Genomic DNA, 15,135 nt, shown 5'->3' with positions numbered 1-15,135 from the left:
AAAGTTACGTACAGCTATCTATATAACGTAACTTTAGGTATCAGTTGATGATCATCGAATTTTAGGGACCGAATAGTTAGGGTTCAATATTGAGTTTAACATTAGGATTCACATTCATTCAATACAACGGTCTTATTTGCTTCCGTTCATGCTTTTCGGATTCTTCTTCTTGCTTCCTACTGGTAATTTTGGTTCCCTTATTCAGTTTACTTTATTCATTCATAGATTAGAATTGCTAGTGTAGATTTCTCAAAAGCCAAATTATCATTTCATGTTATTTACCTATTTAGTTAATTCAATTATACATTCAGTAGCTTTACTTATCATTGTTGTTTTTATCATAGCCATGAGTAGCTAAACCCTTTGTGCTAGGATGTAAAGGACCTGTAGTGTAGACGACATAGAATAGGTTAGTTTTAAATCGCGTCATGGTCGATCGACCTCCTACCCTGGTCGATCGACCAGCTCACGTAAGATTTATTTCGTTTTAATTAATTTAATTGCTATATTTGACGAATCGAGTACACGCGACTAGCTGAATGTTTAGGAATTGACCGACCCGATAAGATCGAAAGATAGGGGAGGGACATAGACTGCCTAATTAAGACGACTAAATTAATAAGATCGAGAGATAAGTTAATTTAGACCTTTTTAAGTCACTTTTCAGGACGAGAGTCAGTATTAGTGATATTAGGGACCCGTAGCTTAGGCCGAAAGGTTGTTACCTGTTAAGGATGGACCGAGAGGACTCCTTATATTCCCGTCTTACGTGATTATTACGGACTTACCCAGGATACTGCCGTCGAAACTACAGTAAACCGACCATCTTAGCATCCCTTTAATATTTGCTTCCATCTATCTTTTATCTACTGCTCATTTATTTACCTTAGTTATAGAACGATTCAAAACAAACCCCCACACATTTGTTACTTAAGATTAAAATTAGACAACTATTTAATTGCATCTACCTCCCTGCGGATTGACCTTGACTGGCACTAGCTATAGTAGTAGTTTGGATTTATAAATTTATTTTTGGTACTCTACGACGGTATCAATGACCCACTTATGTCGGTTACATTTTACCCCGTAATTTCATGTAACGTAAATTATTCATTATCACTTATTATATTTTATTTAAATCGGCATGTTAAATTATGAAGTAGAATATTTATTAATATAATACATGTATGAAATATTTATTATAAATAAGTATTTGTAAGAGTCGTATTCTAGATAATGCCTTGTATTGTTCTGTTGTGAGAGTCTTGGTCCTATCAGATACTAGAGGTGAGCTATAAGCCCTCTAGTTGCAATATGATCGTCGTCCTACCAGAAGCTTGGAGTCTAGGATGTAGTCTTGTGTGTGGTATCTCGGACATGCTTTAAATTTAGCCTCTGAGTCGGATACTCCGTCTACACTTTCTGTTGGTCTTACACTTGTGAGTCGTATTCTTGTAGAAATGCCATAGTACCATCGTATGTGCTTGACATGCATTTTTGACCTACTTGTGTTGTTATGGCAAGTACGGTTTTGGCCTACTTGTGCTGTTCTGGCAAGTACGGCTTTTGGACACTTGTGCTGTTCTGGCAAGTGAGTCTTATCTTAGTCTTTCCGCCACTTTTGTGCCGTTCTGGCGATTGGGGTACTCGGTCTCCATTAGTAGTCGAGTCTTGGGTGCGTGCTGTGCTGGCAAACGTCGAATCGGGATGTACACCCGAGAATCTGCAGATTTGGACTAGGACCGTATCATTATCGTAGTCCTACCCGGGGAAATTATAGTCTAAGAGTAGTAAATGTCTTGCATTATTTGGATGGTTACTTTGGTCATATCTCCTTGAAATACGTGCTCGTGGCTAAGTGGTCGCGTCTGCTTCCTTGTCTTTCTTCTCCATTTATTTATTGTTGCTTATGCCTTGCTTGTTTATTCCATCATTTCTTTTATCCTTGTTGGTTTAAACACGTATGATCCCATGTTTAGTTATAATTCGATTTACTCATGTCTTATCTCATATGATTGTTTATTTATGTTCTTTGTTATGTTCGTTTCGACATATTGTGGCTGGGAGAACCTTGAGTTACTCCCCACTGACTGTGGCGTTCATGTTTTCATGAATGACAGGTGGTGAAGATGCTTACGTGGGGAAGACGTGTGGGCTAGCGAGAACTAAACCCATGGACCTTAGTTGCTAGTTTAGAAACCCCATATATGTTTATTCGTGGGATATCTTTTCCCCGTTTTCTAGACTTGGGTTGTAATAACCTAAATTTGTCTATTGTTGTATACATTTCATTTCATTTCATTAGTGGCTACCGCGTGTTAATATTTAACTAGTAAAAAAAAGTTTTTAAAATCTCATAAATTTCCGGTCTAATTTATTAGTTATATTTTTCACTTTATCGCAGGGTGTCACAACCATCCATACTAGTATTAATACTATCAACTTGGAAAATACTCCTCTAATGATCAACGAAAGCAGCTTCAATTTCCGGACGTTCAAACATCCATCCATAATTAGTTGTATTCAACACCTACTCCGTATAATATAATTTCTACCAGCCCGAGCTTTAGCCAAATTGGAAAAAAAAAAAAAAATCGAGCAAGTATCTCCATTTGACGTCCAAGTGATTTTTGCCCTTTGTCACCAATATGATGCCAAGTTTTTTGAGTATTCAACAACATTACTTCTAATCATATCAAATCAAGAATGCTCCCCAGACTCAATAGAAGTATTCGAGCGCGGGGTCTCTCCAGTTCTTAAAAGAAACTGGAGGTCCAGTACCTTCCTTAATCTGGCGACACGTGGGTGTATAAAAAAGCAAGGGTCAAGATTCTATCAAATGGAATTAAATCACTCATAGTAAATCATTCTCATTCTTCTCCTTACTTTTCCGTATTATTTTCTTTGTAAATTCCATTTCCATGGCAACATCACTCCCATGCTTTAATTGTTACGATTCCAATTCTATTTCCAAAGCAACCATCAAATTTCCTCATCAAATCTCGCCATTTTCACCTTAACTACCGCTTTAATTGTTACAATTACGACGACGAATTATGTCGAGATAGGCTGAACACGGATTTGGCGGTGCTGGTGGTGGTTTTATGACGGTCCGAAACTGGTGACGGTTCAACAATTTCCCGTGGATCTCAGGGGTGGGTATTTGTGATGGTGGTAAAGATATAATACAATTCACCATTGATGAATAGAAGAAGATTATACCAAAAACTATGGAAAATGGTGGAAATTATTTTAATTTGTTATGGGATGTGGTTTGGGAATGAAGGACATGCATTTATAGGCTCATTATTTTGGTAGCAGCCATTGATGAGGTAGCTGGTAGTTGGCAGTGTGAAGGTTAAGAGTGAAGAGGAAGATGAACATGCTCTGGATCTTAATTTTTTATGAGGTTGAAAAGTAACATACCATCATAGCCCTTAATTTGTGCCTCCTCCACTTGTCTAAAGATGAGGGTGGAACTGGACCCTCCAGTTCTTTTCAAAACTGGAGAGGATCCTCACGCGAAGTATTCATAGCTGATGAAAGATGGCAATCGAAATTTGTCCATTTCTTTCCTTTTATTTAGAGATCAATTTCACATCACAGCCCTCACTTTGGATTATTAGTATGTTTTTAAGTGTGCGTGTATTGTATAAAAATAGGGATTATTATGTAATTTTTTTTTAAAAATATAGAGTTATCACGTAGAAAAATTCAAAATTAAATAAGTCGTGTCACTTCTGTTAGCTACTTAACCGAAAAAATTGATGGAATACCAAATTTAGGGTCATGCTAATAACTATTGATTGAGTATAGGGTTACCACGTGTGTATTGAAACAGTAAAGTTAGCATGTAAAATCTGAAAAAACACAGAGTTGCCATGAGAAAAATCCATAAAACATTAAATTTTAATCATCGTTAATCAGGGGCAGCCCATGAATTTTGGAGGCCCTGTTCCGAATATTGAGTTGAGGCCCTAAAATATTAATGGCCATTTACTTGAGTTTCTAACTGAAAACTATTAATTATTACTTTCATCGAGCTAAGTGATCACCCTCATACATTTTTACCAAGTAAACGAAAAAATAAAAATTTGAGGAAAAAAAAAAAAGCAAAGCTTAAAAAAAGGGAAATATGATTTATTTTAGGCATATATAAAACACAAATTATATAAATAAGACGGTTGCACATCGTGAGACAGCTCACTTTTGTAAATAACTATTCATTTATTTGTAATAAATAAACTGTCTTTTTAAACAATAAACCGTCTCACACAATAATGAATATAAAGTATAAATATAAATAAAAAGTTAAAAGACGATCATAGTGACGGTAAATAAAAAAAACCAAGAAATTTTTCGAAGTCTATGCTCTACTTTAAAAAAGGGAAAAGAAAATAATCTGGCTTATGCACAACTTTTGGGCCGCATTGTTGCATGTTGACAAACATAGTTGCATTTAATTGGGCTCAGATTTCGCATGTTGACTTATACGATGTAGTCTGCAAGGAGGGGAAAGACAATCATTTTCATTTAGATTGGGCTTATATTTTGGGGCCCTATTTCCTCTTGGACCCCTGTGCTGAGAACCGAATGATAAAACCTTTGGGCCGCCCCTGTCGTTAATGTGGTCAAAAAAATGAAACAAGAGTTTGAAAAATGACATAAAAACATTTCTTTTTACACAAATTCTCATTATAGACGGACACTATCCATCTATACGTATAGACGGATACCATTTTCCCTCACAAAATACCCATTTGCCATAAAGTGGGAAGCACATGGGGGTGCCCCCCTTGTCCCCCTACCCATTTTATTAGAGGTCTTTACCCGTCTGTTCGCCTCACCCGTCTATACCAAGACCTATTGTTCTTTTTATTCTTATTAATGGTTTAATTGTTGTTTTATTTCGAGTCATTTTTGGGTTATCTTCCAGGTCGGGTTAGCTTTCGGGTTTTTTTTTCTGGTTATCATCCGGGTTGTGGCAACAATCGGGTCGGGACGAGTCAGTACATGAATCGGGTTGATTCGGGTCATTGGTCAGGACTCAAGTCAGGTTCGGTTTTGGGCCAACCTTAATCGAGTTACGAGACATTATCGGGTTGAGTTGGATCACAATATTTTCAGGTCCTATCAAATCAGGTTTGGGTCAGATTTGCCGGCTCTAGGACTCTTCACTCTTCGGTACTCTCGTGCACAGTTCCACTGCATTCTCTGACACCATTATTGAAGTCATGCTCTTAACTTCTCAGTCTCACCACTGGTTTTCCACATTTACCCTTGTGGAGTACAGTACATCATTTTTTATTACTTACCAGAAATCTTTCATTTACTGTGCTCTTGTGACTTCTATTTCTGCTCACACTTTCTCTTATATGACTGTTGTGAGATGATCTTTTACAAATTAAACTAAACACCATTGCACCAAACCCTCTGAAAAGCACCTCTAAAACCCCCTATTTTCACACCAAAACCCCCTGCTCTTTTTTTTTTTTTTTTTTCCCTCCATCTTCCCCTTTTGGCTACTTTTTTTTTTACCTCATTTCATCACTTTTTAACCATAACCCACCACCCACTCCCTTACTCATCATTGTCATACCGTTTTCTAAACTCGGAGCCAAGAGTTATACCCATTCCTAGTTTATTTTTTATTAGTGTCACTTAAACCAAACATTATTCCTATTTCAAGCTAAAACCCCCAAAGTTTCAGTCATAAAGTTTCAAACTTTATGCATTTTCAAATGTATTAATGAGTTGGGTATTAGCTACATTGTTAAACAATGGGGTGTACAATGTCAAACTTAGCAGCAAAGTTCGCATTCTTTCCACCGTCTCCGGCGACATATGAGGTGAAAAAGAGGGATTCAGACGGTAAACTTGTGGCGGTTATCGGTGCGACGGGCGTACAAATACCACAAGGAGATGACCCTTTGTTGAATGTACATGTTATTGAGACAAAGAGAGGAAATAAGATTGTAGCATTTTATTTGAAGAATCCGTATGCTAGACTTACTGTGCTTTACTCACATGGCAATGCTGCTGATCTTGGTCAACTCTATGATCTCTTTGTTCAACTCAAAATCAATCTTAGAGTCAATTTAATCGGGTTAGCTCTCATTCCTTCTTCTCTTTGATTGTTTACGTGTTTTTTGCTTTTAGAATCGAAATTGGTTTTAGGATGAACCTGCTTGTATTGTATTGTCAATTAGTCCCAATAAGGCTCAAGCCCATTTGCATGTTCTAACAGTTTTTGCTTGGTGTAAAAATATGGCATTTGAGCTATCTTTTGCTCAAAAAGTGAGATATGATTGTTAGTTAGTTTAGCGTTGTCAAAAATTGATCACATTACATTGTTAGCCTTTCTTAAGATTGTTTTATGAGTCATTATTGTGTAATGGATGCAATTTCATTGTCCTACCCCGTAAATAGATTGATTAGAATCCGTCACGTTACAATTTACAACAGTATAATCACTATAATGTATTTTAGTGATATAACAACTTAGTATCGCTTTGTGAAAAATTGATCACATTGTTGTTAATCTCTCTTAACATCGTTTTATTGGTCATTATTGTGAAACGGGTGCAATTTCCTAGTCCTACACTCCTACCCATAGATAGGTTGGTTTGAATCCCCTTCACGCTACAAGAGTATTAAGTATTTAATACTTCCTCCATTCAACTCCACTCTACCTATTTCAATTTTCTACACTATTTACAATTAAACATTCAATTTCAATTTTCTCTCAATCCATCAGTTAAAATATATTCATGTGAGATCTTGTTTGATTCGTCTTTACAAGTACATTAAAAATATCTAACTTTCATAATTTTTGCAAATACATAGCTAACGATATTTACTGCGTAAAATACGCGTTGACAAGCGTGAAAAAGTAAAGTGGTAGAGTGAGGTTGAATGGAGTAAGTAAGTGATAATAACTTTTTTTTTAGGGAAATGATAGTGGGTTGTATTTAAACATTTAATACCCTTCTATATTTGACATTAATTTAGAAATTAGAGAGTAAATTACACATAAATCAATGCAGTTAATGCATATATTAACTATTTATTTCCTCTTTTAGTTGTTTAAATACAACCCATTGGGTTATATTTATCATAACCCTTTTTTTTATTATACTCCATTCGTTTTAATCATTTGTTTATTTTATTAAAATATTATTTTTTATTAAAATATCAAATAATACAAATGGTAACCATATGATTGAGACGAAAAAGTAAGAACTTGTATTAATAGACATACACATACCTCTATTAGGAATAGGGATTTTTTTTTTGAAAAAAAAGTTAAGCATTTGAGGTTTGTGGAGGTGTTTAGGTGGTGGTCTAGTGGATTGATCTTAACTATTAGTGTGGGGTAAAATGGGTCGATTAATAAAGTAATTTAGCGTGATGTTGTGTAATTATGTTGTTGATTAGGTTAATTGTCCTGGTTAATTGAAGCACTTGATGTCACTTTTGCCTGTTTAGTGGGGGATTAATCTACTTTCACCATTTAAAGTTTGGTTTTTTGTTGAAAAACTCTTCATTCACTCATTGGAAGCATACATTGGGGTAATTTCTTTTGCGAGCCGAAAAAACGACTTTTTAGTGAACTTCAATCAACTTTATCCTTTTTTTAATAGTACTCGATAATATTTTATTTTGAAGATGCTAAGACGCCATCGGGTGATATTAACTACGAAGTCTTGATACCACCTTTTACATGTGTGTGAGAGGATGGTACTGAAACTCGTTACTCGTTACCACTTAGTGGCACCATCTTATTTATCATTTCCCTAATAATTATGGAATTTTTTATTGGGTTCATTCTAACTAGTAGTAACACATGTATTTAAATAGGCTTTGTTGTGGTAACCCCCACTAATTCCTTCTTTTGATGCACTATGTACTATGTAACACAAATTGCCATAATCTGGTTTTATGAGCTTGTGCCGGTAGAATAACGCAGGATCATTTCTTGGGACTTAAAAAGATTTTTCATCAATAATGATGAAATGTGTGTGTTTTTTCTCTCAGTTCTTTTTGGTCTCAGTAATTAGCTCATTATAACTATTTCGGTTTCCGTCAAGCTGTATTGAAAGGATGTAGCAATTTTCAGTCACATTGTAATTTGTGTGCACGGGTTGGTTTTATTTTGGTCTCGTACCTGTGTCTGATAAGATGCTTGAAAGTTGTATAGATATGGACTATGGACGCTTCTGAGCAGTCTAACCAAGGCAAGAAAAATAGTGGAAAATCCTTCAAATTGACTTAATAAACTCCTTAAACGGGTGCGTCACAGACACAACAACATCAGAGCCTTAACCCCCAAAATGATTTGGGGTCGGCTGACATGAATCATCCTTTAGAACCGTTCATGGGTGAAGGCACATCTTAAAAATACGAAAAAATAGAAAAGAAAAAGTGAAAAACAAAAGGGGAGTGAAACATAATACGAAAGCCAACTAAACTTAGGGGTTGTTTGATTGAGGGGTTTGGAATGGATATGAATGAATTTGGGCAAATCTAGTGTTTGGTTGGCTTGTTTTGGAATGGAGTTAGATACCTGATGGATTCTAACTCCATTCCAATCCCCTAAAATCATAGTGAAAAAATAAACATACCAAACAAGTTTAGAATGGTATGGGGATCTCAATCCATACCTCTATGGTATGAGATCTAATCCATTCCATTCCACCGTCTTGAACCAAAATCAAAGTCCGGATTTCTTTTATAAAAACTTAGAATTTAAATCGAGAATAAAAATTAAAATGATTTTGAACCTTAAAAGTGAACCAAGTATTAATATATAAGAAAGTTGTTGATAAAAAAGTGTAATAAATCAGAAAAAAAACAAATAAATTTTAAAAATTAAATAAAAATATTGAATATATCAAATAACGTCAAATACTAAAAATCCACATGTATCATTGCTCTCTATTGTGCCCTCTGCGTCACAGTTCATAGACTATACATCTGAGGTAATACCTCTTATTGTTTATTTTCTGAGTTTTATTTTAAAGTTTTTGAGTTCTGCTTTAGTACAAAGTTTTTGAGCACATTTACTAAAACATTACACTAAAAAAAATATAATATTACTCAAAAACTATATTTATAAATGGTAATATGCTCAGAAAAAATGTGTATATGCTAAAAAACTACAAGGTTTGAGATACTATCTCAGATGCGTAATCCTTTTTCTCTTTGCGTCACCATTCCCCCATCAAGCCCGAGAAATCTCATATCGTGTTGTATCACTCTCAGCCATGTCTGTTTTGGTCTCTCTCTACCCCTAGCAACCTTTTTTGTTTGTCAAGTCTCTAGCCTCCTAATTGGTGCGTCCATAGGTCTCCTTCTCACATGACCAAACCATTTTAGTCGGTTTTCTATCATCTTGTCCTCTATTAACGCCACTTTCACCTTTTCCCTAATCACCTCATTCCTTAATCGATCTTTCCTTGTATGGCCGCACATCTACCTCAACATACGCATCTCCGCCACACTCATCTTTTGAATGGAATAATGTTTCACGGCCCAAACACTCGGAGCCGTAAAGTAAGACAGACCTAATCGTCCTGCTATAAAATTTTCCCTTTAATCCTTGGGTCATCTTTATCGCATAAAAACCCTGTAGCACTTTTCCATTTCAACCATCCCACTTTAATTCTATGAGTCACATCTCTGTCTAACTACCCATCTTTTTGAATAATAGATCCTAGATATCTAAAGAAATCTGACCCCTCAACAACATTTCCATCGAAAAAAATACTCCCCGCCTCTGTCGATCTCAACCCCGCCACCCACCACGCTCCTTAGCCTAAACCCATGAGTCTCCAAAGTATGCCTCCACATTTCCAACTTTCTCTCAACCCCCTCTTTCGTCTCATCAATCAACACAATATCATCCGCAAACATCATACACCAAGAGATGTCGTCCTGAATATTCATTGTCAACTCGTCCATAACTATAGCAAAGAGAAAAGGACTAAGTGCGGAACCTTGATGCACCCCAATGGTAATGGGAAATTCTTCCGTTCTCCCAACTAGCCCCCTCATACATGTCCTTTATGAGGTCAATATATTTTCGAGACACATCCTTTCTCGCCAAAGCCCACCAAGTACTTCTCTCGGTACCCTATCATATGTCTTCTCCAAGTCAATAAAAACCATATGCAGGTCTTTCTTCTTGTCTCTCTTCTTGTCCCGATGGTGTTCCATCAACTGGCTCATGATAAAAATCGCATCCATAATCGATCTCCCAGGCATAAATCCAAATTGGTTATTGGAGATGTGTACACATTTTCTATGCCTTTGCTCGAATATCCGCTCCCATAACTTCATTGTATGACTCATAAGTTTAAGTCCCCGATACTTGGAGCACTCTTGAACATCACCTTTATTCTTATGCAAAGGGGCAAGAGTGCTTCTCCTCCAAGCTCATGACATCTTGTTGCTCCTCCAAATCTTGTTGAAGAGCATGATTACCCATTCGATTCCTCTCTCCCCCAAGCACCTCCAAACTTCTATGGGTATACCATCCGGTCCCTCTGCTTTGTTGACCCCATCTTCCATAGCGCCTTTCTAACTTCACTCTTTTGTATTCTACGCACAAATTCCTGATTAACTATGCTTTGTATTCTACGCAAAAATTCACTCTTTTGTATTCTACGCACTCTTTTGTATTCTAAGTCACAGACACAAAGAGAAGAAAATTCTACACGGTAAGGCTAAATGAGTTTCGATACCAAAGCCGATAGACAATCAAGTAGTCATTCACTCATGTGACATGAACGTGGTAGGCGGTTGATACATACTGATTCTGGCAATACATTGCTGTCATTTGAACTTGCAAGTTCTCACTTGGAAGCATCATAAAATTCAAATTTCATGTATTTTCATGTTGAGAGAGTTATGTACCTATGTTAGAAACACGCTGAAAAAAAAATTATTACTCTGGATATGGGGCATGGGAATATGGCTGACTTGATAGGCTTCAAGTTAACTGGTCATGGGAATGTCAATCTTTGCAATTAAAGTTCGGCCATGATCACAGTGAGTCGTGTCAGGTGTCTTACTAATATATGGGGTCATTATCTTTACTCAGTTGTTCTACTAAATGCTTATTCATTGGTGTCGACAATTGTGCAGGTATGATTACTCTGGATATGGGGCATCTACTGGTAAGGTAGGTAGCCGTCAATAAACATAAGCTTGCAGTTCAAGTTATGATTGACTTGTTACAGAATTTGTGATGGATTTACTCTCAACTTTGCTTTATTTTTTCAAGTAAAAAGGCCATCCTTAAAACAAAAATACATGGCTAAATGTGTTATATCACTTATTTCCCAAGTGGGACAAAAACACATGGTAAGTGATGCAACTTGTAATGTTGGTATAAATTTACATTTGTCTGGAAGCTATGAATAATTCTGTGTTTGACTTAACAGCTCAGGGAGTTGTTTGACCAGAGAGCTCTTTGACTTGTTATGATGTATTGATGTAGCAATGTTGGATAAAACCGTCATATCTCATAGAGGAATATAACTGACTCTCTATGTGCTGTTGCATCTTTGAGTCCTTGCTTTCTGATATGTCTTCCCTTAATGCAGGCAAGTGAGGGCAACACGTATACGGATATAGAGGCTGTTTATCATTGTCTTCAGACTGAATATGGAACTAGTCAAGAAGACCTGATTTTATACGGGCAGTCAGTTGGAAGTGGACCCACCCTACACCTAGCAGCAAAGCTTCCAAGGCTAAGAGGAGTCGTTTTGCATAGTGCCATCCTCTCTGGACTTCGCGTTCTATGCCATGTCAAGTTCTCATTCTGTGTTGATATTTATAGGGTAAGTTCTTTTTTGTCTTCTGTTTGAACCTATCTTTTGCTTTTGTTATTGGTATGAGTACTTCTATTTAATATACTTTCTTCGTCTCATTTATTTTATCCTCATTTGGCTATGGACCTATGGTAGTCTACCAATGTTAACTTTGATAATTAATTTCTACAAATATAACTAATTATCTAAAGACACTATAAAATTCTCCTCCATTATCGGTTAAATATGATGTCATAAAGAGTATGTGACCATTAAAGTCAACTGGGGGCAGTATAAATAGAATTAAGGGAAATACTTTTATACTCCCTCCGTCCCGATCATTTGCTTACATTTGAATAAAACACCCCTCACAGAGAATGAAAAAGGTAAACAAATGACGGAAACAAAGGGAGTACATGTTAACGTCAAATGCATGATTTAGTATTCCGAGCAAAATTAGTAGCCAAGCCAAATCACTTACATAGAATGATGTATTCACTGAATCACTGGTTAGATAGTATCAAGGATCCTATCATGAAAATTATCGCCAACCTGGTTTATTTTCCATTCCGTCTAGTCACAATTGAAGTCGCTAAGACTTCTAGACTTGTAGTAGCTTGGCCTTTTTAAAAGTGCAATGTCTAACCATGATTATGCTTGTGATGCAGAACATTAGAAAAATTCGGAAAGTCAAGTGCCCTGTGCTGGTCATACATGTAAGTATGTTTGATCAAGTAATTTGTTATTCACCAGCTTTGTCTTTGATGTTGTTTATGTCATATTGGTGAGTATACTGCCGAATGCTTATATACAAGCGTTGTGGACAAGCACGCGATTCTTGACAAAGTTTGTATTACCTTTTCTCTGTTATTTTTATTCCTTTTATTTAATTATATTTTTTATTGCACATTCGAAACATATTCTCATTTTTGTTTTCATTAAAAAAAAGAAAAAGACATATCCTTGATTTTTGTCTCGTTTTTTCTCTCCTCACTTGTTTATGTTTGGTTATCTTGCTTTGTTTTACCATTTTGCTTTTCCTTCCCTCCATTTTGTCTTTGTTTCTCTGCCTCATATTGACGGTTCCATACACGGTTCATGTTGGCTAATCCCAAATTTGGGATCCAAGGTCTTTCTTTTTGTTGTTGTCAAAATCATCTTGGGTTGATAAAATTAAAATCAACCAAACTTAAAAGTAACAGGTTACATCTTTTTTTTTTTTTTTTTTTTTTTTTTTTTATAATGTAACTGCAACTGCATCCTCACGTGTGCTAAGTCAGCTAACCATTGAGTCACATTTACATTATGCAGGGTACCGAAGACGATGTGGTTAACTGGCTACATGGAAATGGCCTATGGAAGCGTTCAAGGGAGCCTTACGAGCCATTATGGATTAAAGGAGGTGGACATTGCAACTTGGAATTGTACCCAGATTACATCCGCCATCTTTGTCGGTATGTGCACGAAATGGAAAACATGAATACCGAGATACGTCTCAAGAAAATCAGGCAAACGCTCAATCTTCCCAAAAAACACGTTCGTCCTACTGTCACATCTTGTAACCGCTCTTGTAGTTGCTGGGACTGTTGTAGTTGTAGCTGCAAAATGAAATGCCGGATGCCAAAATGCTCAAGTTTCTGCTGTTGTCTTCCCCGGCCTAAATGCTTGAGTTGCTGCTTACCTAGTTGCTTTCGATGTCCTAAACCTAATTGCTCTGGTTGCTCCTGCAAAGGCTGTTTTTCATGCAACAGCTGTTGTTCCTGCAAAGGCTGTTTTTCATGTAACAGCTGTTGTTCCTGCAATAGTTGTTTTACATGCAAAGGGTGTTTTCCATGTAAAGGATGTTTACCGGGCAAAGGGTGTTTTTCGTTGATTTGCTGTAGCAGCTGTTGCTGTTCTTCTTCTTCGACAAGCCGAAGTCAGCACAGTTAGTCGAGTGGGATCCTGACATGGTTTTATTTCTTCATCAGATAGTGCTATTTAGGCCAAAAAGGAAACAGACTGTTGAAGCAATGGGGTTAGCCTCGGGATGCTGTCCGATGTGGGTTGTACTTGTATAGAGTTTCTCAAGTTGCTATTTTTTCATTTGTAAACTCTAATTTGTGCAGTGCTTAGTACTTTAGTAGTATGTACCGGAAATGATTAGGAAGATGTTGGTGCCCTTGAACTTTATCTTTGTCTTTTATCGACTCATACATTTTTGTACCGGCAGTTTGGTGCTCCATTATAAACTTCTGTTGGGGATACTCCCTCCGTTTAAAAGTGTTGGCTATTTGTCTTTCACTGCTAACCCGACTGCCTGATCACTCCCGAGGATGTCTAGAACTTCGAAATGTGATGGGTTGAGAGAAGATGCGCTCGAGAATGATGGCTATGACTTGCATGATGTATGTGTTTTAGTAAAGAACTGTTTCTCCTCTCATTATTCCCGTAGCTTTTGATTATATGGGATTTAAACGAGAAAGTAACAGTAAGGCTCTATTTGGTAAAACGAACTGAAAAGGTAGCTGAAACCTTTCATTGGTCAGATATCCCTTTTTCATTATGATACGAAAGTTGCGCGGAAGCGATTTAAAGAATAACGAACAATAATGAAAAAGGGATATTTGACCGATCTATACCTATAGATCGTTCGATGGTGATCAATTTCGCAAGACCTATTGCTAGTTGATCGAGTTAATGTTTGAAAACGCGTCAAACAAGAACTAGGGTTGGAACGAAACGCGTCGATCCGAAGAGCACAATTGCAACAGCAACAAGCTTCAATTTTAATATCAATATTCAACGTTTAAAATGCAGCATGCCCTATCCCTTATATAGGATTACAATCATCTAACCCTAGTATCTTTAGGAGATATTATTCTTGTACAATAAGAAAACTAACTTTAGGAAAGAAATAACAGAAAGCAGAAATAAGTAAACTTTCTACAAACTGAGATAAAGAGATAACTAAACTAGGAAATAAAATAATGAATTTTTAAACACTTGAGCTCACCAGTTTTGGACCATCCCCTCCCTCTTCGAAAAGAATTGACCTCAATTCATGCAGCCTCAATATGCGGGGATCAAAGATGAATATTACAAACCCGAACGAACTCGAACACATAGTCGAACCATCTTTGATGCCATGCAGCAGCTCGTTTAATTTACCTTTTTTAAGTTCCAAACCCACTTGTGCCAGCCACCCCACCACCCTTCTTACACAACTCTTGAAATTTTTACCACGAACCACTTCAGTTTTACATTCAAATTTCTCTCCTTTAAGAGTTCTTCCAAACTTGTCTTCTTGATGATTATCAAGAGAAGAAATAACAAATTT

General features: G+C 36.6%; 1 protein-coding gene across 1 annotated transcript; it reads left to right on the top strand.

The window, feature by feature from the left end:
* The first annotated feature begins 5,216 nt into the window (after positions 1 to 5,216).
* Positions 5,217 to 14,078, top strand: LOC141608020 (uncharacterized). The gene is made up of 5 exons (XM_074427371.1): positions 5,217 to 6,106; positions 11,149 to 11,185; positions 11,610 to 11,846; positions 12,485 to 12,532; positions 13,128 to 14,078. Exons 1-5 carry the CDS (start codon positions 5,781 to 5,783, stop codon positions 13,746 to 13,748), a joined length of 1,269 nt encoding a protein of 422 aa, XP_074283472.1. The 5' UTR covers positions 5,217 to 5,780; the 3' UTR covers positions 13,749 to 14,078.
* The last annotated feature ends 1,057 nt before the right edge of the window (positions 14,079 to 15,135 follow it).

This window comes from Silene latifolia, chromosome 1 (genome assembly GCF_048544455.1).
Source record: "Silene latifolia isolate original U9 population chromosome 1, ASM4854445v1, whole genome shotgun sequence".
In the NCBI taxonomy this organism is placed as follows: Eukaryota; Viridiplantae; Streptophyta; class Magnoliopsida; order Caryophyllales; family Caryophyllaceae; genus Silene; species Silene latifolia.
This window is presented reverse-complemented; position numbering and strand designations above follow the sequence as displayed.